Raw genomic sequence first — 27117 nt, 5'->3', positions numbered from 1 at the left:
ATGAAGACCTTACCTAAGCTCTAAGACTGTAGTCGCGAGATCATGAGCCAGCAGTGTAATGAAGAAGTAGCCACAGTGGCATATGCAGCTCCTACCTGGGGACTCTGTCTCTCCTTGAAGCGATCGGTCTGAGTGCTAGAAGTGGCGGTGATACTGCAAAGCCTCAAAACAGACTACCAGGAATAGCTACAGACCCACTGATTCTCGACATCCGGTCTTTCAACACCGCCACACTAGTGGTACTACAGCCCTGTGCAACACCAGCCTACAGTCTACATTCTTATCCTCAGTACGAATATGTACTCGCCATTATGGGTGACTGACGAAACTCATTCATCCAGCCCCGCAACATATGCAGAAGACAGTATCGCAGCCAGTAACTGCAGCTTGCAGCCTGCAGGATAAATAAACCCTCACCGCTAGCTCTGCGCCCCACCTTGTAACAGACTCACCTCCCAATAACTAACTATGGCCACGATCCACCTTTTATGTCATCTTGCATGCTAGTCGACTTCAAGCTAGGATGTGGACCGTAGACTAGACACTGTAGGGCAGCAATGCCTCACCGACAGCGAGGCCTGCGTATATAACCTCAAGTTCCGCCGGTTCTCATCCTCAACTGCTCGTCAACAAGTTTCTGTTTTCGAAGATTGTTAAGAGAAAATGTCCTTCCACCAATCCTGCGAAGACATCCACATCCGCCAGGAGGACGGGTACACCCTCCTCCTGGCCAAAGTCCGTGATAGCCGCGGCCAGCTGATCGAGCGGAAGATCCGACTTGATGATCATATTGGCAATACTGATGGTATATATATATACCCCCCTTTTCCATAGTTGTGTTTGTGTTCATGTTTAATGTGAAGATGCTAATAGTATAGGATGGTTCATCTGGGGCGGCACCAACTTCACCCGGACGGCGAGGAATATCTCCCTAGAGCATACCGCGTATGGGCCTAAACTGTGCGCTGAGCTTCAGATGAGGGATGGTGGGTGGTCGAGGGGGCTGCAGGGGATTATGCTTTCGGAGAAGATTGCTAATAATGATGGGCATTTGAAGTTTTTGGTGAGTTTTGTTCCTCTTGCATGGATTCAGTTAGGAGCGGGGTCCGTACTCATGTTGGAGGTAGGGTCCTTGATTGACATGGGGATGCGGAAATGGATTGATAGTGTCAATGGAATGAGATCGGCGCAGAAGAATTCCTCGCAGTAAGCATTTGCGTAGATAACAGTCTCATCTTCAGCAATCCTGAGATCTCATGTAGTGATACTGCAGTCCCGGTGGAACACTTTCGCTGGTTACATCCCACAGCGACAGTATGAGTATGAACTCGAGTAGATTTATTGACGAGTAGTGATAGTTCTCGAATCAGCCGCCAACAACTGCAGCCGCACGATCCATTGCGGTGCCAACCATGGAACCCTCGACAAAAACGTGTCCGGAGCCCTGTACAGAGACCGGGCGACCATTCCAGGGTAGTAGAAATATTGCGTTACAATGTGTTCAACACTAGGTCATCTTTCAATGAATAGAGACAGCAACGCCTCAGGACAGCTGGAGCGGGTATATAACCTGGCCTCCGCTTGTTAGCAGTTTTCGAGAGATACCCCCAGTCACAACAGGCGAAATGTCACTCCACAAAACCTGCGAACAACTTCAGATTATTCGGAAGATTGGCGCCACTGATCTCGTGGCCGACGCCCGTAATAGCTCCGGACGGCGGATCCCCAATAAGATCCGACTTGATGACCATATTGGTGAAAAAGATGGTATTCCCTCTTCCCCCGTGGGCATGGTTCAATCTGAGAGTTAGGTCCTAACAGCTGATACCAGGACGGCTGGTGTGGGGAGGACAGAACTTCACACACTCTGCGGGACAGGTCTCCCTAGAACAGACCGAGCGTGGGGCCATAATGTGTGCCGAGATGAATAAAGACGGTGGGTCGGCAAATCGTCAGGAGCTGAACCTTTCTGAAAAGATTGTCAACTTTGATGGTCAACTGAAGGTCGTTTGAGTTTCTTGTATTGATGGCGGTCGGATCAAGTCGATACTATGCCGGCGATAGCATCCTTGAAGAATGGATTGGACATTGTGAATGCGAATGGACATAGCACGTAATGGGATCAGAGACTGTTATGTTGACGGACCAGTAGCTTGAATGTCTGATAGATACCTGAAATGTCCAGCCACCAGGAGGCAGGGTCAATTTGATCTGTCAGATCGGATGATGTGGCAGCACGAGCCTGTGTCCTGGGTTGTCCAGTCGGCATTGGCCCATCACCTGCTGGTGCAACCAAAGGCTTCGAGCTGCTTTCGGCCCCTCGTCAATGATATTCCGTGAGATTCGATGATCCCGCTCTTCAACCCAGCATCATGAGGGAATCACGTGCCTCGATGCCAAAAAACGCAGTCCTTGACTCCTGAAAACCTTGACTGATTCGAGCATTCGAAAAGGTGGGACATGGCGTCCAAAGGAAATCTGTCTGGCCAATCACCCTTACCGTGGGCGTTACGAACCGGATCAGGCACCTGCTTGGCTTCTTGGTATCGGCTGAGAAAGCTGCCGTGCTCGGCACACAGGGGTCAAATTCGAAACCTCAGCCCACAGGGAAGCCGATGGCAGGCGTCATACTCGTCTTGTCCGTCTCGAGCTTGACGGACAATTGGCTTTGTGGACTAGAGTCATTACAACAGGGGTGTTTGGAGCTATATTAACCCCCTCGCTTGGGTTCACCAACATCTATCTATCAGAGGACAGGCCATTGGCACTGATCGGGGTCGTCGTTCTTTCTCACTATTGATTGACAAGCCAGGGTCGGCAAGCTAACGGTGATTTAACGGGCAAGTCGACCGCAAACAGGCCGACCCGAGACATTGGACTATTCACCTGCAGGCTTGGAGCGGGCGAAGGATTATGCGAATAGCGGAGATGGCGGGGACAAGTCAACAGGCAGAGTTTAACCATTGATTATTAGCCAAGCAGCTAGGGGCCTTGGTCGTATGATTGGAAGGTTGGAGAACATCTGCCGACGCAGTTCCCTTGACCTTTTTGTAGGTAATGCTTTCGTAATACTCCGTAAAATATGTCCGACTCTAGTGACAAAAGGGCATCTAGAACCGTAGTCCAAGGGGAGGTCGCTTAATCTTCGGCAAGACCGCTGCAAACCTGCGTCCATAGTTCTGTTCCCCACGTACATTTGTGGGAGTCCCACTTATTATTCCCCGTACTGACTCGTTAGCGAACCTGTTCGATGAGAAATCCGAGTGCCGGGATGTATGCAGTTGCTAACTTGAAATTCTCACCGGGAGCAGGTGAACCTGGGGAGGCTGTCTGGGGATCCCCGCATGGAGAGACCATGAACAGTGGACTACCTACTATCTATGGAGTCACGGACTTGGACTCGGACGCGAGAAAAAGTGGGAAGTGGAACTTGGCAGAAAATGATGATGAATCGACTGGAAGCGAGAACCGAAGACCAAGAGACGTAACCAAGCTTCCTTGGACAGAGGAAATTGGCGCATTGGTTGAGACAGCAACAGACGAGTGGAAAAGCTTCGTTTGTTCCTGTCGGTCATACCGTGGTTTGCACGTGGTAACAAACTCTGTTTCCTTACCGCTGCCGTTATCCATTCATTCCACCTTTATCTCCGGTCAGTTGTAAGTTTCCTTCTGATGAGGTGTCTATCATTTGCCCTATTAGTCTATGCCCTGCATCCCCGCATCTGCTGTTGATTGCTGACTCGAACTCGGACTTAGGTGTAAGGCAAGTATTTCCCTACCTATGTAATTCGTTGTTTATTAGGTTTCAGACGATGAAACATTGTTACAACGTTACTGGCCCATGGCCCACCAACAGTCTTGGCATGCCAGCCTGTCAACCTGCACTACAGCAATCAGCAGCCACTTCCATTCTTGTTGCTCACTCTCAGACAGGCCAGCTTCCTCGCATCGACTGTTAAGTCCATAGTCAGTGGCAATGCTCTGAATCAAAAATAAATCTAGCGAGATTGGTTCTCGGCCGCAAATCACGGGTCGGCATCAAGTGATCATAGACTCGCAGACTCGGCCAGATCCGAAAGATAATTTCATCCTCGGCTCGCTCCATCCAGTGAGACACTTGCAGAATAAAATCATAATTATGAGAGAGGAAAACACACAACCAATTTCAGCGCGGCCCGCTCTTCCATTCACATACTGATGTCCAACCATACGCGCACAACGGTAATTTACAGTTAAGGTGGCGCTCGACATGTCCGTGTCCTGTGTGCTGTAACTTGTCAAGCAATTTATCGTGGCTAATAAGATTAAGGAGAGCCGGCTTCCAGGGTTACATTGTGAGGAGTTAGGCTTTACCGATCCAGGAATGACCTCGACAATTGGCGGATGACATGGTCTCCTGTCTTTCAAACAAACTACCTTTCTAGACTGTAATTCGATCTTGATATAAATTGACCGGTCGCAACAGTATTAAACATTCCTACTCCTTATACATCCATCGAAGCCGTCGCGAACATTGATGGAATCCTTAGTACAGAGTAACCTGGTAGTAGGCACATAACCGGGATGATACTGTATGGTAAGTATTGACTAGCAAACTTTGACAGACTCTGGTTCCCTCGGACCATGTGGAGCGGTCACCCCACTTTCCTGCACGTGGTAGGCTGGTTTTTCCGGCCCCTGCCAGAACAGCCAATGAGAGTGTATGACACGGAAATTAGGCCTGAGAAGGAACCGTCGCCGGGTTAGTGTCTCTGGAAGCGCGTAGCTAGTTCCCTGACTGGCTACATCTTCGAGACTGTGCCAGAACTAGTCAGCCCGACAACACGGCCGGCCGAGACCCGAGCATCTGTTTGGCCAGAACGTCCGGGGTTGGTCGCGCCACAAATCCATTACCAATGAGAATTCCCGGAGTAGAGGTCTAAGCAAGATACTTGGCCCAGGATGGTTTAGTTTCTGCGAGCACAGGCCGGATTTTGGTGGTCAGCTCGAGCATTCGATCCGGGGTTGTGCCTGTGAATGTCTGTACGGTACCATGCCCATGCGCCACTCTACCACTCTGTGGTTTCCCATCCCAGAGTTGTACAGCGTCGCAGTCCGAGGTTCCCCCATTTCACTCAGGTTACCAGATCCTGCGATCTCAGACAGACTGCCATCTGCAATGATTGGTCCATCATCTTTTCTGACTCACGTTTCGCTTACTCTTAGTGCGTCCCAATGCAGTATGGCGGTATTTTTTGTTTTTCTCCATGTCTCCAGCTTTGTCCCCAATTCCCCAGATGAGACAAGACTAAGCGATTCAGAGTGTGATGGCAACTAGAACCGCATGACAAAAAAAAAAGCGCGAAAGAAAAAAATAAACCGCGCTAGAGCCGATGGCAACCTGCATCCCCCGTGGCCAATTCCCCGGACCGGCATGGGGCCGACTGATTGAGGGAAAGAGAAAAGTGGGAGAAAGAGCGAGTGCGGCATCTCCAGGTTTCTCCTCTTCCAGGTCCAGGTCTATAAAATCTGCCGTTCTTCCCCCCCCTCCAGGTTGTCCGACCTTCTTGTCACGTAGATCTTCTCTCTTTTCTCTTCTTCCCTTCATCCTTCTCCTTTTGAGCCTCGTGGTGATCAACATCCCTATCCACTCTCATATCTAACCTTCCACTTCTCTACTTTCGGGGTTGATCACTGCCATCGATCGCCATGGCGGACGTTGTCGTCGATACCTCGCGCGTCGAGGCGCCTGTGACATGGAAGACCTACCTGATGTGTGCCTTTGCGGCCTTCGGTGGTATCTTCTTCGGTTATGACTCTGGTTACATTTCCGGTGTTATGGCCATGGATTTCTTCATCACGGAATTCGAGGGTCTCGTTAGTAAACCCCCGCTCGGCAAAGTTATAGCAAAGGCCTTCGTTACTAACAGTTGAACCTCCCACTCTGCAGGACAAGGCCACCACTCCGACCGATCTTTTCGTCATTCCTTCCTGGAAGAAGTCTTTGATCACTTCCATTCTGTCTGCTGGTACTTTCTTCGGTGCTCTGATCGCTGGTGACTTGTCCGATTGGTTTGGTCGTCGGACTACCATTGTCGCTGGTTGCGGTATCTTCATTGTCGGTGTCGTCCTTCAGACTGCTTCCGCCAGCACTGCTCTGCTCGTGGTCGGTCGTCTGATTGCCGGTTTTGGTGTCGGTTTCGTTTCCGCCATCATTATCCTGTACATGTCCGAGATTGCGCCCCGCAAGGTCCGCGGTGCCATCGTCTCTGGTTACCAGTTCTGCATCACCATTGGTCTGATGCTGGCTTCCTGCGTCGACTATGCCACCCAGAACCGCGCCGATTCTGGCTCCTACCGCATCCCCATCGGTATCCAGATCGCCTGGGCTCTCATCCTGGGTACCGGTCTCCTTCTGCTGCCCGAGTCTCCTCGTTACTTCGTCAAGAAGGGCGATCTGACCAAGGCCGCCGACGCTCTTGGCCGTGTCCGTGGCCAGCCCCACGATTCTGAGCTCATCCGCTCCGAATTGGCTGAGATTGTCGCCAACCACGAGTACGAGATGCAGGCCATTCCCCAGAGCGGCTACTTTGGCAGCTGGTTCAACTGCTTCCGTGGAAGTCTCTGGAACCCCAACAGCAACCTCCGTCGTACCATCCTGGGTACTTCTCTGCAGATGATGCAACAGTACGTTTCCCTTGCTTGCTTTCCTTGCTGACTGACTGGCGATGCTAACGACCGCGACAGGTGGACTGGTGTCAACTTCGTCTTCTACTTCGGTACCACCTTCTTCAAGAGCTTGGGAACCATCAGCGACCCTTTCCTGATCAGCATGATTACAACCATCGTCAATGTCTGCTCCACTCCCATCTCCTTCTACACCATGGAAAAGCTCGGTCGTCGTACTCTGCTCCTCTGGGGTGCTCTGGGCATGGTTATCTGCCAGTTCATCGTCGCCATTGTCGGAACTGCTGACGAGGGCAACAAGAGTGCCGTCAGCGCGGAAATCTCCTTCATCTGCATTTACATCTTCTTCTTCGCCAGCACCTGGGGTCCTGGTGCCTGGGTCGTCATCGGCGAGATCTTCCCTCTGCCCATCCGTTCCCGTGGTGTTGCTCTGTCCACCGCCTCCAACTGGCTCTGGAACTGCGTAAGTTTCTACTTGAACACGGATGCACAAAGAATAGCGTGCTGACTCCCTTCGTATAGATCATCGCTGTCATCACCCCCTACATGGTCGACACCGACAAGGGTAACCTCAAGGCCAAGGTCTTCTTCATCTGGGGATCTCTCTGCGCCTGTGCCTTTGTCTACACCTACTTCCTCGTCCCCGAGACCAAGGGTCTCACCCTCGAGCAGGTCGACAAGATGATGGAGGAGTCCACTCCCCGTACCTCTGCCAAGTGGAAGCCCCACGGCACCTTCGCCGCTGAGATGGGTCTCACTGAGAAGGATATGGCCGAGAAGACTGGCGGCGAGGTTGTTCACCAGGAGGTTTAAACGATCTTGGCGGTGCCAACTCTCCGTCTCTGAGGGCTTCTGAGACTTCTTGTGATTTTCTTCTTACTTACCAACGTCACGTATACCCATGGTTACGCTTCATGTTACAATAATACTCAATGTCTACAGAGGAATGAGACTCTAATATCTGTTTTAATGGTGGTGTCTTAGGCAAATATTGAAAAAAAAAAAGAAAAAGGAAACCGAAATGGGAAACCATTGAATCAATTTCGATTCCAGCGTTTGTGTCTGTGCTTCTATTTTCATGGTTAGAAATCATCAGAAGCCCGTAATGACGTCCACATAATCTTTTCCACTTGCCATCATAATCAGCAGGATATATGCTGCCCTTAGATTGAACCTTTTTCTACAAGATGCGTGCTACAACTGCCCAGCACTCGCTATGGTAACTGCACGTCCAACAGACAGATGGAGTCTGCAACTGAGAACTGCTCTGCATGCAGATCCTGACCTCATGATCTGAAGGCTGTCAGATGGTGAACCTCTCCGTAGATATGGTGCTATGATTAATTGGGCAGCAAGCGAAAAATCCCGTGACCTTCCACGTCCATGATTCTCCCTTTCCACCATCAGTTTTAGCCTTTCCATCTGTCAATCCATCATCAAGGATCTGAAACCATACGGGAATACAAAGTATGAAATGGCGATTGTTGCCAAGGACAGTTATTGATGGTAATCATCAGCTTGGCGTTTCAGCGATTAGAAACACGTGCCTTGGTCCTATGGCGAAGTCTCGGTTGACTCGTCATCCTACCGAACCGGCGATTTCACTCGTGTCAACAGCCGTGATCTCGCGTCCCTCAAGAAACTTGAGACTTCAGACCTCGGATGTGATCTGCCTGCTAGCTTGCCAAGAAAAGGATGCGTGTCTATCTCCAACAAGCTTGTACTTTGGTGGAGAATAAGGCAATGATCTGCGTTTAGTCGTACTCACCAGAAAGCCAAGCGACGGAGGTATGTGAATCAAATGGGAGATGCCTGATTGCTTGAAACTCAACGTTGCCGAGATGGTAGATTCACAAAATACACCGCCTCCTTGATACTGAGGTTAGTGGGTTTACCGGATCCACAGACATCTCCAAGCCTGGATACAGTCACCTCTGGAGAGCTGAGTGTCTGGAACTTTCCGGCTTGTGCAATTCGCGCCGTGCTTGGCGTGCTGGCCAAGACTTTTATTTGCTTCAGCTGCAGATGTTAGATTGACTTGCGTCTCCGTACTTCTGAAGTCTTGGACCTGCGGAAGCGGGGCAACGTCGTCAGCCAGCGATGATCTCTGCTTCTGGCTCTGGATTTCGGATCATCCGTTCCGGATAGGGTAAGGAACTTTGTAATGCCCAGGGAGTCTGCAGGAGGCAGTATGCATAATTGGGAATGGTGCGGGAAGCCACCCCCGTAGAGGGTCCATAGGTCCCTCTTCCGCCCTGTCGCTGATCAATGCGCCTTATCTGATTCGACGGAGTTGATCAACTCCGTTACATGGGGTTGCGTCAGCATCAATATCGATGCAATTCAACTTGCATACAGGGTGAACTCCTCATGTTGACGGTCAGAAAGACTGTTGACGGTTGAGTGTTTGCGTACACACTTTCAGGAATGAAAATGTATAAAGCTGGCACCTGCGCTGGTTGACAATGTGCTTCTATCATCACCATCGCTCTGCTTGTCTTTGCATCGCTTCACTGCTTCTACCATGGTCCAACTCGCTTCTACCCTTGTCGCTGCCGTGGCCGGCCTCGCCAGCGTTTCCTTGGCGCATCCTGGCCACAATGTCAAAGCCGAGGCTGCTGAGCGTGCGGCTTTCCTGAAGCGTTCCAATATCGCTCGCGGATGGGGAGCATGCGCCGCGAAGCTCAAGGCCCGCGGCCTTGAGAGTCGCAGCATCGCTCGTCGTGAGCATGCAGTCAAGATGCTTCGCCGCAGCAAAGGCTTGGAGACTCGTATGTAATCTTCTTAACCTTTCTGCGTGAGGTTGGCATTGACTGAGTATTTCCTAGGTGCTCCTTTCCTCAAGGCTCGCGACCTTACTGCTCTCAACACTTCCCACGAATCTTCTTTGGATGTCGATCTGTCCACCGACCCCTCGGTCCTGTTCTCCTCCGACGCAACTTGTGTCCTGGCATCTGATGTTACTCAGGGACCTTACTGTATGGTTATTGTTCTATTATAGATCATTGGCTAGCACTGACGACACGCAGATGTAAGCGGCGAATTGATCCGCAAGGACATCACCGAGGACCAGGCGGGTGTTCCTCTCTATGTGGACGTCCAGATGGTCGACAGCTCCACCTGTGAGCCTGTCACTGGCGTCTACCTGGACTTCTGGCACTGCAATGCTACTGTAAGTCTCTTGAAACAGGCTCAAACGAATACCACTAACAAACCAGGGTGTCTACTCCGGTGTCGTTGCCAGTGGAAACGGCAACTCCAACGACGACAGCAACCTCGACGCTACCTTCCTCCGTGGTCTCCAGAAGACTGACGACGAGGGTGTCGCCCAGTTCCAGACCATCTTTCCCGGCCACTACACCGGACGCGCCACCCATATTCACGGTATGCCCATTCATCTCTGACATTAGGAAGCTAGGTTAACCTATTCATGTCTAGTCCTCACTCACTCTCTCAATGAAACCACCGTCAACGCCAACAACACCCTCGCAGCCCTCTACACGGCGCACTCCGCTCATGTCGGCCAGATCTTCTTCGACCAGGACCTCATTTCCACCGTCGAAGAGACCTCCCCTTACTCGACCAATACCCAGGAGCTCACCACCAATGACGAGGATAGCATCCTCGCCGAGGAGGCCGACACCATCGATCCCTTTGTCGAATATGTCTTTCTGGGCGACTCTGTCTCCGATGGTATCTTTGCTTGGATCTCCCTTGCCATGGACTCCTCCCAGAGCAGCTCTGTGACCCCTGCCGCTTACAATACTGAGGATGGTGGTGTCGAGAACGAGAGCTCTGGTGGCGGCGCCGGTGGTCCCGGTGGCTCCGGCTCTGGTGGTCCTGGCGGTCCTGGCGGCGCTCCTCCCAGCTAGATGGTGAGCTAGATTGATTCAGGCTCCTTGTTGTCGAGCGATCTGTTACTGTTCTATGTATCAACTGTATAGTCATTTTTTACGTGCATGGGGAGGAAAGTCAGGCCAGATAGTTTAGTTATGCCATCACTCATTAGGCGTAATAAGCAGATATATTGAATTGTACGTATTACATTCTAAATTCGCACTTGATCATTATCATCTCTCCCAGGGCTAATCTATGGATTATCTACGGTTGATCCCTCTTTGCATTCACAATCTCACTCTTGCTCTGAAGGCTGATTCGCTGACAGTCTCAATGTTATATGCACTAGTAGCTTGGCCATACTGCTGTCTAACGCCTCCCCCCAAATCTGCTGCTTTTCACCATGTCACTTCGTCTTCGTTTGGGTCACGCTCTGGTAGACATGTATTCCACCACACCCCGCATCTGACAAGGTTCTCAATTAGGTTGATGGCACGCGGATCCATTTGACTGCATATATTGCTGTACTTATTGTTCAGACAGTGCATATGTAGTCCCAACGACTGACATGCCGTTTCCCCTCTCCACATCTTGACAGCTGAACTACGCATTCAGTGAATTTGGACAGACTGTCAATTAAAAACTGAGTCATGCCGCTGTTTCACATTGTTGATATCAAGTAGAGCTGGCCTCGGCGAACTGCATTTAATAAGTTTAGTCAAGATTATTGGCGCAGTACATTCCGCCAAGTCCTATAACCGCCAGAGTAATCATGACCTGTCGCAACGCTGCGCAAGGCGAGGTCGCAAGGCAACACGTCGAACAAGCAGCCGGAATCACCGGTCAGGGAAAGGTCCAGATCCGCGGGCTGGATATGAGTCGGTACGCGTCGTGTGTCTCGTTCGGTCAACGAGCTGAAGCAGAGTGAGCAGAGAATTGACTATGCCGTGCTGAAGTGCGGGTATCATCAATGCTGAGTTTGTGGAGAGCCCGGAAGGATGGTTGGTAAAAATATGTTCTTTCACCTTTCCCCTACTACAACTAGGCCTTAGTGAGTGATTGAGATTGTGTGATACAGGGAACAAACCATCCAAGTCGACACGCTGAGCACCACCCTCCTGGGCATCATCCTACTGTCATGGATGAAACAGACTCGACACAATAATAGAGGAACGGTACCGCCACCTCGTGTTCATCGCCTCCAGAGACCACCTCGATCCGGATATCACAGCGTGGCCGGACTGGGCAGCGAAGGAAGGGCTCTTGCATCATTTCAGCAGCAAGGGAGAATTGGCGATCGCGGGAGACGCAGCCCAATTATGCCGTCAGCAAGCCGACGCTGATGTACGTGGTTGAGCAGATATGCAAGCAAGCAGCGGGAGCAGACGGAACGTATACACTTTCCTTCCTTTACCTCCACTTTGTAACGTGCTAATCGGACTGATCTGCAGTGTGCAAGTCATCGTAAACAGCGTCTGCCCTGGCCGCGTATACACCAGCATTGCCCGGTCCATCGTCGAGCATTCGAAACTGATGCAGCTCCTGGTTCCCTGGTATCTAGGCAGCCTAGGAAAGTCAGCGGACTACGGGGCAAGGTTCTATGTTACTGCTGCAATGACAACAAAGGAGGAACATGTGAGTCTTGTCCTTGTCTTGTGGCGTTCGTCAAACTGAGAACCTGGAATATGAAGGGGAAATACGTGCAATCGCTTTTCACGGATGAAGAGTACCACAGGCTCGCTATCGCGAATATGCAGAGTGATACTGCGAAGAAGGTCAAGGCGTTGGTTTGGATGAATTGATTAGGCTTTGACCATAGCAGTCCTTGCAGTCAGAGTTACAATGGAGCTGTTGTTATTGGGCAATCATATAAAGCTAGAAGCTGCAAGTGTTTATATGGATTTCTGTTAGGGTATGAATATGATTACCAGTGATTGGCCATCATAACTGGATCTCCTGGTCTCTGGAAGAGCTTACCCGGCTGTGATTCCATAAGCCCTAATCAGATAGGGACCAGTACTCGGTAAAATTTGTTCAGCATCTGCATGTACAATATGTGGGTGATATAAACTAGCCTATAATTGGTCATTTGGACCGTTTGTAGGTGGGAATGTTCTACCGGCTCCCTCGGACTCCACGTTTATTAGTGCCGACAATATCACCGCCAACTAACCCACCCTTGGAGCCTGGAACGACCGATGACCATGGCACTAGGCAAAAGAGCAGTCGCCACGGACTCGTAAAGATGTGCATTTCTATTGGATGATCCATCAGGGCAACAGGCAGATGTCTCAGCATGGTATTGGGTGTAAGCACTCGGGGCCCGCGGACTCCGATCTCAGTGGAGGATATCAATAACACGACTTCCTCGCAGCAATTTTCAGATTTCTGTGCCCACCATGTCGGCCATAGGGAAAAATCAAGAGCTGAAGTCAGATGGGGCTGAAGATGTACCAAAGCCCTCTGGCTTCAAGAGCTACATGCGCATATTCAGTTATGCCGACAGAACTAGCTGGATTCTGTACTCTGCCGCCATCGCCGCAGCCGTCGCAGCAGGCACGGCCCTTCCGTTGATGGATCTGATCTTTGGCAAGTTTGTGACGACCTTTAACAACTTTGCCCTGGGCGCTGTCGGTCCGGACGATTACATGAGGGAGGTGTCGAAATATGCGTCAGTCATATGCCCATCCAAGCGTGGATACTGGCTAACATGTCCAGCCTTTACTTGGTATATCTGTTTATTGCCAAATTCGCCCTCGTCTACATCCATACCGTTACCGCATCGATCGCGGCCATTCGAGCTACAAAAGCACTGCGACTGAACTTTCTGCAATGTCTCTTGCGCCAGGACATGAGTTACTTTGATTCGAAAGACTCCGGGTCACCGTCGGTCAAAGTCACCACGAACGGCAATCTAGTCACCAACGGCATTTCGGAAAAGCTGTCTGTCTTTGTGCAGAGCTGCGCGACTTTCATAGCGGCGTTTGTAGTCGCCTTTGCCGTGCAGTGGAAGCTCACGCTCATTACCGTCTGCATCGTCCCGACCATCGTCATCGTCACCGGAGTCTGCATGGGCATCGATGTGAAGAATGAGGACGAGCTGATGGGCATCTATTCGCGCGCTAGCCTGGTCGCCGAAGAGGTCTTCTCGAGTATCTCGACGGTTCACGCTTTCTGGCTGCAACCGGTGATGGCGAAGCGCTACGAGGATTACCTGGCCGAATTGGAGCGTGTCGGCATGAAGAAATCACCGAATTATGGGGTGTTATTCTCGACCGAGTTCTTTTGCGTCTACGCGGGTTACGGTCTTGCCTTTTGGCAGGGCATCCGGATGTACGCTCGTGGAGAGGTCCACGAGCCGGGGGATATCGTGACGTGCGTCTGCTGCCAGCCTGGATGGATGGATGTCCTTACTGATTCTTTGGCAGTGTTATCTTCGCTGTAGTTGTTGCCGCCACAGCTCTGACTCAAGTCGCGCCTCAAATCATCACCATCACTAAAGCAGCCGCTGCTGCGGACGAGCTCTTCCGCGTCATCGACAAGCAGTCTGCCATAGACTCCCTCTCAACCGCGGGATTGACGCCTGAGAAATGCGTTGGCGAGATTGAAATAAAAGCCCTCGAGTTCGCCTACCCCTCTCGTCCAGATACGCAAGTCCTCAACGGCCTGAACTTGAGCGTTCCTGCCGGCAAGACAACCGCCCTGGTCGGCGCCAGTGGTTCGGGGAAGAGCACCATAGTCGGGCTTCTCGAGCGCTGGTACGACCCAGCGGCTGGAGCGATTCTACTCGACGGCGTCGAAATCCAGAAACTCAACATTGCCTGGCTACGCACGCAGATCCGCCTCGTGCAGCAGGAACCGGTTCTCTTTAGCGGGACGATCTTCGACAACGTCGCTTTCGGCTTGGAAGGGACGCCGTACGCAGAGGCCCCGTACGAGCAGAAGCTTGCGCTTGTCAAAGAAGCTTGTCGGGATGCTTATGCGCATGAGTTCATTGAGAACCTGCCCAGACAGTATGATACCCAGATTGGAGAACGTGCGCGCATGCTGTCGGGAGGGCAGAAGCAACGGATTGCCATTGCTCGGAGTATCATTTCTCGGCCGAAGGTTCTGCTGCTGGATGAAGCCACGTCTGCTCTAGATCCCAAGGCTGAGGAGATTGTCCAGAGCGCACTGGATAATATCTCTGTCGGGCGGACGACCATCACCATTGCGCACAAACTGTCTACTGTGCAGAAGGCGGATAACATCGCTGTCATGTCCGCCGGGAGAATCATCGAGCAGGGGACGCACCAGGAACTGATTGCCAGAGACGGCGCTTATGCGAGGCTTGTAAGGGCACAGGATCTGGAGAAGGGAAATGGCGAGGCTCAAGAGCAGGTTGACTCGGACGAGGAAACTACTGAGAAGGACGATGCAAAGTCTGCCGCGAAGCTGTCGTTGCATCACACAAAGAGTGTAGGTGCAGAGTCTCTCTCTGCCGACGAGAAGGCAAAAGCAGCAGCCAAGGAGACTATGGGATACAGTCTCATTTGGTGTCTATGGCTTTTGATAAAGGAACAGCGGCAGCTGTGGGGACGATACACGCTTATCGCAATTGCGTGTATTCTTGGAGGTCAGTTTGCTCAACAGCTCTCCCAGGCCCTTTTCTAACCCATGGGCAGGTGGCGCATTCCCAGCACAAGCCGTCATTCTGGCGCGGACATTCCAAGTCTTTCAACTACGCGGCAGTGAGGCAGTTCGTCGAGGAGACTTCTGGGCGCTGATGTTCTTCGTTGTCGCCCTCGCCAACCTCTTCATCTACTTCTTCCTGGGATGGATGGCCAACGTCATCATTCAGGTGAGTACAATCCCTTTCTCAGCGTGTTATGTCCAACCTGACCATTGCCCCAGAAAGTCAGCCGGAGGTACCGCCGCGAACTCTTCAGGAACACCATGAAACAAGAGATTGCATTCTTCGACTTGGAACACAACGCTACCGGGGCGATTTCCTCTCGGCTGTTGATCCACGCCTCGAACCTGAACGAGCTACTGGGGATCAACTCCGGTTTAATCCTGATCAACATCGTCACCGTCGTCTCCGTCTCTGTATTGGGCATTGCCTACGGCTGGAAACTCGGCCTCGTTTGTGTCTTTGGAGCTCTCCCTCCGTTGCTGCTCAGTGGCTACTTCCGCATCCGACTGGAGTACAAGTTGGAAGACGACACCTCGGCGCGCTTCGCCAGCAGTGCTGCAATTGCGGCAGAAGCAATCTCGGCCATCCGCACGGTGGCGTCTCTTACGCTAGAGAACAAGATGCTTCAGATCTACCGGGAAAGGCTAACGATTGTCGCAGAGCAATCCGTGAAGGCGCTGACTTTTACCATGTTTTGGTACGCCCTGACGCAGTCCATCAATTTCTTAGCCATGGCTCTCGGCTTCTGGTACGGGGGAAAACTCATCTCGACGGGCGAGTACACCAACGAGCAGTTCTTTGTTGTCTTCACTGCGGTCGTGGTCGGAGGCGAGAACGCAGCTGCTATCTTCCAGTACACGACCAGCATCACAAAAGCGACAGGCTCAACGAACTACATCTTCTGGCTGCGCCAGCGAGTCCCCGCTATCGACAATAGCTTTTCCGACGAGCCTCCTTCAGACGGACCACAAGACGACCCTAAACCTGTTACCGTCGATTGCCAGGCTCTCGACTTTGCCTACCCTTCTCGCCCACGCTCGAACGTCATCTCCGGCATCGATGTCAGCATCCCACCGGGCAATTTCGTCGCCTTCGTCGGCCCATCCGGCTGCGGCAAGTCGACGATGATCAATCTGCTCGCCCGCTTCTACGACCCGACATCCGGCTACATCACCGTCAACGACCAGCCAATTCACGACATCAGCCCGCAAGATCACCGCCGCCGCTTGGCACTCGTCCAGCAAGAGCCTGTCCTGTATCAAGGTAGCATCCGCGAGAACGTCGCCATGGGACTCGTCGAATGCAAGGAAGCCACCGAAGCACAAATCGAACAAGCCTGCAGAGACGCCAACATCTTTGATTTCGTCGTCTCGTTGCCTGACGGCCTAAACAGCGAGGTTGGCCCTCGCGGTTCGAAGCTGTCTGGTGGACAGCGCCAGCGTGTCGCTATTGCGCGCGCGCTAATCCGCGATCCGAAGATTCTGCTGCTGGATGAAGCGACCAGTGCGCTGGATACCGAGAGCGAGAAGGTTGTGCAGGCGGCGCTGAGCGAGGCTGCTAAAGATGGGAAGAGGAGTACGATTGCAGTTGCGCATCGACTGAGTACGATCAAGGACGCGGACTGCATCTTTGTCTTTCGGGCTGGGAGGATTGTGGAGGCGGGCAGTCACCCCGAGTTGCTGGAGAAAAGAGGCAGCTATTACGAGATGTGCAAGGGTCAGGCTTTGGATAAGGCTTTGGGTTGATGACACGTTGTATATTATGCTTCTCTCTACTCTTATATAGATGAACGAAATCACTCTACTCTTTGAATTGGGCTATGGTACTGTATGGACATCTATGTCCTTGACTTCAACCAGGAATAAGACTCACCCTCGTTCCATTCCGCGAACACAGCGTCAAAGCCAGCGATTCCTCCCACGGTCCCGGATCCCGACTCTCCAGGACCCGGAACTCCTGCACCATCCGGACAAGAACGTAGCTAACTTCCGTCAATGCATACCGCTGCCCGATGCAGATGCGCGGGCCGCCATTAAACGGCAGATAACCCCAGCGCGGCTGCAGTTTTCCGTCTTCCCAGCGCTCCGGCCGGAATTCCTCTGCGTCTGGCCCGTAGAAGTCTGGCCGCCGATGCATTGCGTAGATGTTGTAGGATACGATGGTCCCCTTGGGCACGAAGACGGGTGAGAGACCATCGTCGCCTCCTCCAAGGGGGAGGACGGTATCCCGCACCGCCTGGCGTTCATTGCGTGGGACAACGGGGTGTAAACGTAGTGCTAGAACGGTTAGCAAGAGGACAAGATGCAAGAAAAAGGCTTTTGCTTACATTCATTTATACAGCACTGGACATATCTCAGGCCGCGGAGCTCGTCATAAGTTGGTGTGCGGCCCTGTAGACAAGCTACTTCTGCACGCAACTTATCCCAAATATCTGGCTTCTTCGCCAGCATGAAGAACAGATTGCTCAGTAGACTAGCAGTCGTGTCACGGCCGGCTAACAACACATTCATCAGCTCATCCAGAACGCGGCGCTTATAGGATGTCCGCGCCGCCAGTTCATGTGAGAAAATACGCTTCTGGCGCTTCGTCTCCACCTGTTCTTTTCTCCTTTGTTCTCGACTGCGTGAAATGCCTCGTCAACGAATCGCTGGACGAACTCCCTGCAGACGCGATTGCACTCATCTGCCTTCTGATCGCGGTAGAATACGGCCAGTGGACCCAGCATGCCTCGCGTGATGATAGCCTTCTGGGCATAGTGGAAGGCATGCGCAAATCCAAGCTCAGACTGAGTCTTCTTCAAAGTCCCCACGGATTCTCCGAACAGGAACTCAGTCGCGGAGTCGATCGTGTACCGAAAAAACAACTCCTGCAGGTCAACGACTGTCTCCCCATCTCTTGGTAGCAGCGCGAAGAGATCCTGCATCAAGTCCTCCAACGCTGTCAAGTCAGCTACTTGATCGCGAGTAAAGCTAGGTCGGATTAGGGCACGCGACGAGGCCCAGTGCGCGCCATCGGTGTCGAAGATGCCCTCGCCAAGTAGTGGTTTGAAGGGTTCAAGCCGGTGGCTGAGGCCGTAATCGTTGAATTTCAGTGAGAGGATCGTTTTGATGTTTTCTGGCTCTATGGTGAGAATGGCGCGTTTCTGTAGCTCTTTTACTGTGAATGTGTTGCCGTAGAGGCGGAAGAGCTGGACACTCCGTTCGAGAATCTTGTGCTGTCTCAGTGCGCGGATGGTCTCCGGGATAGTATCGAGGCCTAGGAAGGGGTCTTTGCTAAAGGATCTTGCTACTGGCTGGCAACCGTGCTTGCGTGCGAACTGGCGCCGGATGAGGAAGCGCTTGATGGAGATGCATGTGGCGGTGACCAGCGCAGCGACTAGCAGGATGAGAAATTTTGGATGGAGATTTGAATACATCTCTAGGGCCATTTGCATAAGCAACCAAAGAAAGAGTGAGATGGGATGGAATGGAATGGACGGAGTTTCATTGCACAGGGTGCCAGCGATGGATGCCTGGAGCCCTGGACGCCTTGGTTATATGAACTGATAATATAATGACTAAGCGAGGCTGAAGCTGCAAGGCTGTATGTTCCAACAGATACGCCCGGTCACATTCGATCAGGGTCAGGTTGGAGCTGTACACATTGAGAGTACCTATATATGACTGTATGGTTCCTGTTGCAATAGGGATGGGTTAGGGATAACCCACATCGTCGATGCAGTCAGAGTAGGCTTTCGCACAAACACCAAGTGATCCAGTGAATCCTACAATTCCCACGTCGCCTTCACCTCCTCAACCTCCTCCGTCACATCTCCCCAGCTCAAAGCAGCCCATCTCTCCGGCCTCTGCAGTGCATCTACAAAATGCCTCATCGCCAGCACAAACTGCGCCGCCCACTTTGCCGCACTCACCCTTCCAATCCCCGTCGCCATCGGGGTGATCAGAATGGACTCAATCCGCTCCTCTCTTTTGCTGCCTCGATTCCACCCCTCAACCTGACACAACAGACTCCACACACACTCATACACAATCTCCCGGTCCCAGCTGACCCGAACAGGCCACCGCATCGTCGGACAAATCGCCACCCAGCGACAGCCCCATTCATTTTCCCCGATTAGCTCATCGGGGAAAGGGACGAGTGTGCAGGTTCCTGGAGGTGCGAAACCCCTCCACCGCTCGTAGAGGATCTTCTGCACTGCTTCAGTCAGAGTGTCGTATTCGTGCTTTGGGGGCTGGCAGAAGGCGCGGGATATGGCGTCGTCGAAGGCGCCGTCGAGTCGGCCGTAGGAGTTTGCTGGTGAGACGACGAGGTCGAACTTTGTGCTGGATGGGACTTGACGGAGGGAGGTGTTGAGGATGGTGATGGTAGGTTTGGGAGTGGTGCTGGTTTCGGGCCAGTGTTGGGTTAGAGCATGTTGGAACGCGTGGATGAAGCGCTCTTCCATGCAGAGGAGGTTGATATGGGGGATGTTTGAGAGGGCCATTTTGTATGGTCCTTGTTTGGCGTTGATTTGAGATGGTTTGATATGGGATATAGAACAGATATATTCCGCAGGGAATGTGGCTTAGATTGCTGCCTGTCAGCCTCACCTTCTATTAGCGTACACTAGGTGGCGGTGTAGTCTCCCCCCGATATATCAAGCTGAGCTCAAGTCTGCCTTCCTGGCAAGTGGATACCTGGCCTAAGATCGAATCTTCTGAAGAGATTCCCAAAGGAGTAATGATCATGTTCATGAGATGTTGAGTGATTTGTGGCCTCTCCTCTGATTGGCCAAGAGAAGCAATAAGCTTAAGTTTCGGAGTTGTGAATGACCGACGCCGAGAGCCAAGAAGTGGCACAACGTTTGTCTGACGATCTCCGGAGCATGTAACTGTTAGACATCTCAATTCTCGAAATGATACAATGGACCATGTCCGCCGGTACAACGTCGAGCGATCTTGTCTCCGCTGCCATCAACGCAAGGTCCGCTGCGACAAGGGTTCCCCCTGTGCCGCCTGTGTCCGGATGAAAGTTCCCTGCCAGTATCCAGGCCTTAATCGAGTCCAACGCCGTCCGCCAAAAGCCACTTCGGCTGATGTAGTCTCTCGTATAGACCAATTGGAGAGGGCAGTGACTGAACTGACCCGGCGTCCGTCTACCGCCAGTCCAATACACGACGATGAGACAAATGTGACACGAACCACTGCCCCGGAGCGTCAGCCTCGTCAGGGCCTTTTGGCGCGAGATGGTCGGTATATCGACGAGCATCTCCTATCTGGGTTCCTGGAGAAGGATAAAGAACTACAAACTGCTATTGGCACGCCCCGGTCTGCTGGCAAGAGCCCTGGACGACAGTCTCCTCTGAGGGTCGAGGGCCTCATTGCCAACTCACTGCGCGAGCACATAGATCTTCAGGTGCTACAGCCTAGTAGATGGCAAGCCATCCAGCTCTGGCAGACCTTTCTTGGTCGTGTCGATCCAGTGGTGAAGATTCTTCATATTCCGTCGACGCAGCCACGGGTCTTTGCCGCCATCAACCAGCCTGGGGATGCGTCTGCGGATACCCAGGCGCTACTGTTCGCCATTTGCTTTGCGGCCACAACCGCTTTACACTCGGATGACCCATTGCGGGAGGACGTCCGCTCGGATATTCGCCGGTATCAGCAGGGGTTCGAGCTTGCCCTCTATCGCTCTTCGTTCCTGGACGCACCGACTCTGATATCGCTGCAAGCAATGGCCATCTACCAGGTATGCATCCTAAGTTCTTCTCTGAAGGCTATAACTTATGAGTAGACGTGTCTCCGCTATCACAACAGCGGCCGCTCCAACTGGACACTTCACGGCCTCACCACCCGTGCCGCCCAATCCATCGGCCTCCACCGCGACGGACGGCACTTCAATCTCTCGCCGCTGGAATGTGAACTCCGCCGCCGACTGTGGTGGCACATTGTGACATGCGACCAACGTGCCGCGGAGGATCACGGCCTCTCTATTATCGCGCACAACGAACCCTGCGACACGAAGCTGCCGTCCAACCTCGACGACCAGGATCTCTCCGCAACGGCGACAGTTCCACCGGCACCTCAACCGCGCTGGACGGAGATGACTTTCCCACTGATCACGATCCAAATCAGCCGCAAGTTGCATGAGATCTCACGAAAGACATCGCAGGGTGTCTCGCCAGATCCGCTGGTTAGGGAACTCAAGGACTACATCCAGCGTAATTACGTGCAACATGGGGACGCCAATATCCCCATCCACCAGCACGGCCTGCTTCTAGCCGAGGTCCTCACCATGAAAGTCGCAGTCTATGCGAGGCAGAAAGCACTACAGGCCCAGAACCAGGGCCAGAGCCAGTGCGCACAGCATGAAAGTCCAACAGCGCAAGAGACGCTGGCGATGGCTTGCCATGGCCTCGAATGCGCAATGGAAATGCAGACGAACGACCTACTCCGTGGTTTCCGCTGGCTCACCACTACATACACACAGTATCACCTTCTGTGTTATGCTCTGTGGCATCTGTGTGTGTATCCGGCCAGCGTGCATGTTGAGCGGGCGTGGCGAAACATCAAAGCGATCTTTGAGGCGGTGGAAACGGATCCTGCGTGGCCTGACCCGGGGCCCAAATGGGCGGTTATGTCTCAATTGAGGACCAAGGCGTTGAGAGTTAGGGAGGGATTGACGAATAACCAGGTCGATGTCCAAGAGAACGGACCAGAGAATGCCTTGGACTGGGGGAATTGGGACCTGGAGTTGTTCGGGTTTGGGGAGTGGACTGTTTAATGCACGACGATATCTACACTTCCAAAGCCACGAGAGAAAGAATCTAGATGAGCTAAAGTTTGGCTTTCAGCACCCACCCCGTTCTGACCACCCTCGCCGCCATCACAAACTCCGTCCCAACCAGCAACATCACACCCGAGAAGACCTTCATCCCGGTATACGAGCCCCATCACGCTGCAGAATGGCATCCCCCCAATCGGACTCGTCGTCAGCCCACCAACAGACGCGAACAGAAACATCAACCCCGTGCGGTACCCAATCTCCTCCAGCGGGGAAAATACCGACCACCAGCGCCGGTGCAAGACTGACATACGCGCCGGTGTTCGTAAACCCAAACACAACCGCAAAGACGATGATCGCCGCATTCCCCGCGGCCGGAATCCACAGGCCCAGGACCACCACCCCAGCCAGAAAGACCACACAGACGAAGATGTTATACGTCCCGACCCGATCGGAGCACACCCCCGCCGACAAGCGCCCCAGCAGACTCCCCGCGTTAAGTATCGCAACGAGTTGCTGCGCCAGCGCAGCAGTCATCCCCGCATCCACCGCCTGCACAACAATGTAATTGATGGGAATAAACACCCCAAACGTCAAACACATAAACCCCCAACACCAGAAGCACCATCTTCACCTCGCGAAAGGGCCTCACCAAACTCTCCCGACTCATTTTCTTACCCGTCCTCGTCCCGCGTGCGCGCACTGTCAAATTCGCAATACCCAGCAGCCCCAGGATCACAAACGCCCCGATGCGCATCCGTCCACGCATACCCGACACTCCCCATCAACCGACTCACCATAATCGGGAGCACCCACACCCCCGATACTCTTGACCCCGTCGAGACAATCCCGTACGCGGCGCCACGCCGACGGCTGAACCAGCCGGGGATACAACCCCATCGCGGGCTGGAAGATAGCAGCCACGCCCGATGGCGCTGCAGACGCCTTGCGAAAGGAGAAGCTGGTAGTATTTTGTGTCCAGAGAGGCCATCATCAGGCTAAAGACGTGGAGCAATGCGCCTATGAGGATGATATGCCGGGGGACCGAAGAGATCATATAGCTTTCCGACGATGGGACCCTTTCACTCGTATCAGTGCACTGTAGTATATATGGGCTGCGGGGCATACCATGCCAAACATGAAGACCTGCAGCGAGGGAATCCAGGATATCGTGATGGGGGAGTACTCTAGTAGAAGGGGTGGTTTCGTAGTAACTCTGGAATGTACCGATGCCTGCCATTACTGTTAGGATCTGCTGTAGGGCCGGGGGGCGTGGGCGTACTATTAATTCAGCCAAAACTACAGAAAAGGATACACCATGATCCGAGCACTACCAGCCATGCGGTGATGCCTGCGCCCATCGCCAGCTCAGCACTTACTCATTATCTTTTACGCCCCAAAGTCTAATATGATGATAGAAAGAGTGAAAATATGATGAAACGACTGAGTGGCTATACAAAAGCGAGTATGTACGGGCTGGTCCGAAAGCAATATTAACAACCAGTATACTGGTACCACAGACAGAGCTTTAAGACACGTAGACGGCGACATAACCGATCTCCATCATGCTGCCGTAGCCGTCGAGGGTGTTCGAGTTAGGATTCCCGGGCTTCAATGTCAAAAAACATGTCACATCAGCACTCTCATCTTATGAACATTTGGGATGGAAATATTCGGAAAGGTGGAAAATCAAAAGAGTCTCTGGACTTACCCAATAGCCACCGACAGCGACGTTGAGAATGAAGTACAGCGGGTCGTGGCACAGCGTGGCCCATACATCTGAGTTGCCGATCTGGGACCCGGTGATCTGGTGGAACTTCTGGCCGTCCATATACCAGGTGATTGTCTCGGATTGCCAGTTAGATGGGGTGCGGTCCCAAGCCATGCGCCACGTGTGCCATGACTGATCTGGAATGGTGATGCTTCCCCCCAGGCCGTTAGGCTCATTGCAGATGCCGCCTGGGTTAACGTCACAGTGGGCGGTGCCGTAGCCCGTCAGCTTGCCATCGATGGCCTCAAGGATGTCAAGCTCTCCACACTGGGGCCACCCAGTCCCTGATCGGATGGAGTTCCCCAGGATCCAGAATGCGGGCCAGATCCCCTGTTTGTTTGAGGTAGGGTTGCTGCCGAACCGGATATTGGCCTCAGCAAGTGTTACCTTTCCCGCGCTCGGCGTGAAGATGTACTTGCTCTCAACACGGCCTGAAGTCCACCCACCCGATACAGAGCTGTCCTTCAAAGGCACCAGCTGCAGCGTGCTGCCGCCACTCAGCTGGACATTCGCGGTTGACCTAGTATATGTCTCTAGCTCGCCATTCACCCCTAGGTTCCCTGTGATGACGTTCCAGTTGTTAGAGTTAGGGAGCGTTGCTGTTGAGCCGGCAAAGCTGTCACTCCACTGCAGCGTGTACCCTGAGTATGAGGGAGGAGCCCAGGCTAAGGCCAGAGAAGCCAGAGCGGGCAGGAGGGAAGCATAGCGGCTGAACATTTGTAGGGAATGGTCGAGTTATAAGACAGAAGCAGATGGTATATAATATGTGGGCTAAGGATAGTATATAGAGAATCTCAGAGGAATAATGATAGGAGTCAAGATAACTTCTCCTTATGAGGAATACACTAGAGGTAGGACCCCTCAAAGAGACCGACAACACTGGCAGCTGTTTATATAGAAGTCAAAAAGCTCATGGACTCTCCAGATGGTGACTGGAACACGACATTGCTACCCATCGGGTAGGCTGAGGAAAAGTAACATCTCTGCGTTCCATCTCCTCGTACCTATCATGCGCAAGCTTGAATCGTGACGGCGAATCAGTAAAATTCAAGATCAACTAAGGCCCATTCATGCTGTTACATCGTTTTATTAGACTAGGGCAAGGAAGGACTGAATCTCTGTGCGCAAGCATATGGAGGAGAAGTAAATTGATAAATATGCTTAGCGCAAGCGCTAAAAAGTTCGGGTGGCTCTTACTTTTCTAAGCCACTACTACTTAGAAGCTTTACTTCCATTGGTTGGTAGCTTAAAGTTGATCATTGGCAGCAACCTCCGCCCGGCAATTCATGCTCGGTATTGAGCTACTTGAATTAGTGGATCATAGAATATAATTCTAAAGGATAACTAGTTTGTCTCATCTGTTTCATGGTGAATTGGAGATCCGTCTTGTCAACTGTGGCTTCGCTCCAGTATTGCTGTTCGCGAAACCTCCCTTGGACACCAATTTCCTAATCTGGTAATACAGTGGAGAAATTTTCTATCTGTGCCTTGAGAGAGCAGAAAACCATACTATTTCACCTGTCTCTGCCGGTCCAATTCGAGGAGTCCTGAATCCCCACATTCAAGGGAAGAACGTTTGGGCGTTAACTGTGGTGTGGCGTTGAAGCATTGTAACCAGAGCGTTTGTAGTCCATAGACCTCTTGGTACTCAGATTCCGATTCTGAAATAACCCTGTATTTCAAGGTTTTTGCAGAGCTGAGTGACTGAATAATTCCGGAAATGCTTTGAAATAGATCACGAAGGCTAGCTTTCCCACCACAGTGAATGATTGCGTGTAAATTGTGATAATAACACGGGGACGCAACCGAAATGGAACGCACCCAGGCAATATTATGCACCCTATTGTACGTCCGATTGTGATCTCTGCCAGAACCATGACCTGACAGGCGGTTCTAACACCAGGCCACAGAACAAGTAGCCTGCAACCTTGCCATTCCTCGGTTGCTGGAACACCAATGAACGTCAACGTGGTCTTGTATCGAGACCTAACTATAGAGATCCTAAGCATGAAGAAAGAAACGAAGAAAATCAATATCGACATTCGCACGCTTCGAATACTATATTCGAAGCCTAGGGCTCGCATAAGCTCATAATTGCTCGATAAAATCAGACACGTTTATTGGTGGTCCCTTTCTCCGGCAGCCGCTGCATAAAGTTTTCAGGCCATGCCCGATAAACACGTAAAGGTGAAGACTTGAGATGCATTTTCTCACTAATGGGGCAAAAAATGAATAAAGACCACTCAAGTGATGCATGTCTCCATATTGATCGCATACGAGAGTCACAGGAAGCTGTTATAGGGCATGTTGGCGGCCAAATTTTCAGGTAAAGGATCATGGATGATGAGCACGGAGACATACCCATTCATGGGCCGGGTCCCCAGTGTGGTACAAAGCAACGCCTCATTCAGTCATCTGGTAGTCACAACGCACGGTTTCATAGTCCCGTTTCTCAGAGGGGTTGGCAATTGCCCGATATAGGAATATTCTGAAAACTCAACACGGATGGTTCGCAGCACGATCAACCATATCCCATCAATTGGCGTATAGAGTTGGATTTCATCAGTTTGAGACGAACACGATTGTACAAGTCATCCGTTGAGGACAGTAGGATTCGATCCTGTGTTCAATGAGCGTGGCGTCCGGTAGCGTTGATACCCTGCAATTTTATAGTGCGCGAACTGGACATTGCGGCGTGGTAGCGGAAGCTGGAGTGTGCTTGCCATAACCAATTTGCAACACATACGTAGTAGTCTGTCCGATCCTTCGCTCTGTCCGTAAGATTAAGCCTATAAAGCGGGGAAATTAAGTGTAACGACGGACACGATACCACCACGCATGGAGCTAAAATCAGTCAAGGAGCGGGAATGTCTTCCAATAAAAGTCAGTCTATGCTTTCCAATCCATCCACTATATCTGCTCAACGTTCCAGACCACTCTCAATATAAACTTCATGTGGGAACAATTTTGTAAGGTCTTCATGGCGCCATGGAACGGCCAATTGTACGGAATTAGGTTACGCACCAGGGGTAGCCAGACCCAGAACTTAGTTACCGCAATCTTAATTGCAGATGAGATGCAAATGGACTACAGTTCAAATTTTGCCAGTCCCTTGTCTCTCCCGCTTACGGACGCAGCACCTACGTTCGACCTGGATAAGAAGGACTTTAACTATAAAAATGTCACTTTCAACGGGCGTCTTCTATGCAAGAACTCCCTAAATGCCAAGCTTCAAGTCGCTCTTTTCGTTTTGGCTGACTCTGTTTACCGTATGGCCAGTTATAGCTATGCCGCTGGTCATGGCGAGTTTCAAGCATACTAGCTGTCCTTGTACTTCTAAAACTAATGGCAAACATCCGCTCCCTCTCTAAACGGCCTAAAAGACCTGGCATTGTTCAGTGTTTAC

At 52.0% G+C, this 27117-nt stretch overlaps 11 protein-coding genes across 11 annotated transcripts; 7 read left to right on the top strand and 4 right to left on the bottom strand.

Annotated features, from left to right (window-relative positions):
- Positions 1-452: 452 nt before the first annotated feature.
- Positions 453-1197, top strand: P174DRAFT_440611 (CVNH domain-containing protein). The gene is made up of 3 exons (XM_024827094.1): positions 453-805; positions 879-1063; positions 1128-1197. The coding sequence occupies exons 1-3, from the start codon at positions 664-666 to the stop codon at positions 1134-1136; spliced, it is 336 nt and encodes a 111-aa protein (XP_024684623.1). The 5' UTR covers positions 453-663; the 3' UTR covers positions 1137-1197.
- Positions 1198-1625: 428 nt separating this feature from the next.
- P174DRAFT_419914 (CVNH domain-containing protein) lies at positions 1626-2013 on the top strand (the record flags this gene model as incomplete). Its single annotated transcript, XM_024824820.1, has 2 exons — positions 1626-1767; positions 1832-2013. The coding sequence occupies 2 exons, from the start codon at positions 1626-1628 to the stop codon at positions 2011-2013; spliced, it is 324 nt and encodes a 107-aa protein (XP_024684622.1).
- Positions 2014-5332: 3319 nt separating this feature from the next.
- On the top strand, positions 5333-7636 carry P174DRAFT_440608 (sugar porter family MFS transporter). Its single transcript, XM_024827093.1, has 4 exons — positions 5333-5856; positions 5930-6666; positions 6727-7129; positions 7189-7636. Exons 1-4 carry the CDS (start codon positions 5689-5691, stop codon positions 7477-7479), a joined length of 1599 nt encoding a protein of 532 aa, XP_024684621.1. The 5' UTR covers positions 5333-5688; the 3' UTR covers positions 7480-7636.
- Positions 7637-9190: 1554 nt separating this feature from the next.
- P174DRAFT_367091 (intradiol ring-cleavage dioxygenase) lies at positions 9191-10538 on the top strand (the record flags this gene model as incomplete). The annotated part of the gene is made up of 5 exons (XM_024822149.1): positions 9191-9437; positions 9495-9644; positions 9696-9838; positions 9885-10050; positions 10105-10538. The coding sequence occupies 5 exons, from the start codon at positions 9191-9193 to the stop codon at positions 10536-10538; spliced, it is 1140 nt and encodes a 379-aa protein (XP_024684620.1).
- Positions 10539-11275: 737 nt separating this feature from the next.
- Positions 11276-12305, top strand: P174DRAFT_419911 (uncharacterized protein; the record flags this gene model as incomplete). Its single annotated transcript, XM_024824819.1, has 5 exons — positions 11276-11385; positions 11460-11508; positions 11672-11895; positions 11955-12138; positions 12195-12305. 5 exons carry the CDS (start codon positions 11276-11278, stop codon positions 12303-12305), a joined length of 678 nt encoding a protein of 225 aa, XP_024684619.1.
- Positions 12306-12900: 595 nt separating this feature from the next.
- On the top strand, positions 12901-16990 carry P174DRAFT_440603 (ABC transporter ATP-binding protein). The gene is made up of 5 exons (XM_024827092.1): positions 12901-13174; positions 13222-13878; positions 13932-15118; positions 15168-15343; positions 15397-16990. The coding sequence occupies exons 1-5, from the start codon at positions 12984-12986 to the stop codon at positions 16921-16923; spliced, it is 3738 nt and encodes a 1245-aa protein (XP_024684618.1). The 5' UTR covers positions 12901-12983; the 3' UTR covers positions 16924-16990.
- On the bottom strand, positions 16977-18593 carry P174DRAFT_511663 (cytochrome P450; the record flags this gene model as incomplete). The annotated part of the gene is made up of 3 exons (XM_024831809.1): positions 16977-17454; positions 17505-17772; positions 17799-18593. The coding sequence occupies 3 exons, from the start codon at positions 18591-18593 to the stop codon at positions 17030-17032; spliced, it is 1488 nt and encodes a 495-aa protein (XP_024684617.1). The 3' UTR covers positions 16977-17029.
- A 70-nt stretch (positions 18594-18663) lies between these two features.
- On the bottom strand, positions 18664-19906 carry P174DRAFT_440601 (uncharacterized protein). The gene has a single exon (XM_024827091.1). It carries the CDS (start codon positions 19659-19661, stop codon positions 18942-18944), a length of 720 nt encoding a protein of 239 aa, XP_024684616.1. The 5' UTR covers positions 19662-19906; the 3' UTR covers positions 18664-18941.
- A 174-nt stretch (positions 19907-20080) lies between these two features.
- P174DRAFT_368572 (Zn(II)2Cys6 transcription factor) lies at positions 20081-21940 on the top strand (the record flags this gene model as incomplete). Its single annotated transcript, XM_024822232.1, has 2 exons — positions 20081-20905; positions 20951-21940. The coding sequence occupies 2 exons, from the start codon at positions 20081-20083 to the stop codon at positions 21938-21940; spliced, it is 1815 nt and encodes a 604-aa protein (XP_024684615.1).
- A 52-nt stretch (positions 21941-21992) lies between these two features.
- On the bottom strand, positions 21993-23406 carry P174DRAFT_511660 (uncharacterized protein; the record flags this gene model as incomplete). Its single annotated transcript, XM_024831808.1, is given in 11 exon segments — positions 21993-22085; positions 22114-22203; positions 22226-22492; positions 22533-22642; positions 22680-22813; positions 22833-22846; positions 22884-22960; positions 22986-23019; positions 23069-23127; positions 23156-23173; positions 23241-23406. 11 exon segments carry the CDS (start codon positions 23299-23301, stop codon positions 21993-21995), a joined length of 957 nt encoding a protein of 318 aa, XP_024684614.1. The 5' UTR covers positions 23302-23406.
- A 62-nt stretch (positions 23407-23468) lies between these two features.
- On the bottom strand, positions 23469-24428 carry P174DRAFT_419906 (glycoside hydrolase family 16 protein; the record flags this gene model as incomplete). Its single annotated transcript, XM_024824818.1, has 2 exons — positions 23469-23549; positions 23652-24428. 2 exons carry the CDS (start codon positions 24426-24428, stop codon positions 23469-23471), a joined length of 858 nt encoding a protein of 285 aa, XP_024684613.1.
- Between the last annotated feature and the right edge of the window lie 2689 nt (positions 24429-27117).

Source organism: Aspergillus novofumigatus, assembly GCF_002847465.1.
Source record: "Aspergillus novofumigatus IBT 16806 chromosome Unknown P174scaffold_3, whole genome shotgun sequence".
Lineage (NCBI taxonomy): Eukaryota > Fungi > Ascomycota > Eurotiomycetes > Eurotiales > Aspergillaceae > Aspergillus > Aspergillus novofumigatus.
Note: the sequence above shows the minus strand (reverse complement) of the source record. Positions and strands in the feature narration are given on the sequence as shown.

Excerpts from the sequence above, each read along its gene's own strand:
- P174DRAFT_440611 (XM_024827094.1), top strand. The coding sequence starts at position 664 with ATGTCCTTCCACCAATCCTGCGAAGACATCCACATCCGCCAGGAGGAC. Across the intron at positions 806-878 it reads TCATATTGGCAATACTGATG|GATGGTTCATCTGGGGCGGC; the intron begins GTATATATATAT and ends CTAATAGTATAG.
- P174DRAFT_440608 (XM_024827093.1), top strand. The coding sequence starts at position 5,689 with ATGGCGGACGTTGTCGTCGATACCTCGCGCGTCGAGGCGCCTGTGACA. Across the intron at positions 5,857-5,929 it reads TCACGGAATTCGAGGGTCTC|GACAAGGCCACCACTCCGAC; the intron begins GTTAGTAAACCC and ends CCCACTCTGCAG. Across the intron at positions 7,130-7,188 it reads CCAACTGGCTCTGGAACTGC|ATCATCGCTGTCATCACCCC; the intron begins GTAAGTTTCTAC and ends CCCTTCGTATAG.
- P174DRAFT_440603 (XM_024827092.1), top strand. The coding sequence starts at position 12,984 with ATGCGCATATTCAGTTATGCCGACAGAACTAGCTGGATTCTGTACTCT. Across the intron at positions 13,879-13,931 it reads GAGCCGGGGGATATCGTGAC|TGTTATCTTCGCTGTAGTTG; the intron begins GTGCGTCTGCTG and ends ATTCTTTGGCAG. Across the intron at positions 15,344-15,396 it reads TGGCCAACGTCATCATTCAG|AAAGTCAGCCGGAGGTACCG; the intron begins GTGAGTACAATC and ends CCATTGCCCCAG.
- P174DRAFT_440601 (XM_024827091.1), bottom strand. The coding sequence starts at position 19,661 with ATGGCCCTCTCAAACATCCCCCATATCAACCTCCTCTGCATGGAAGAG.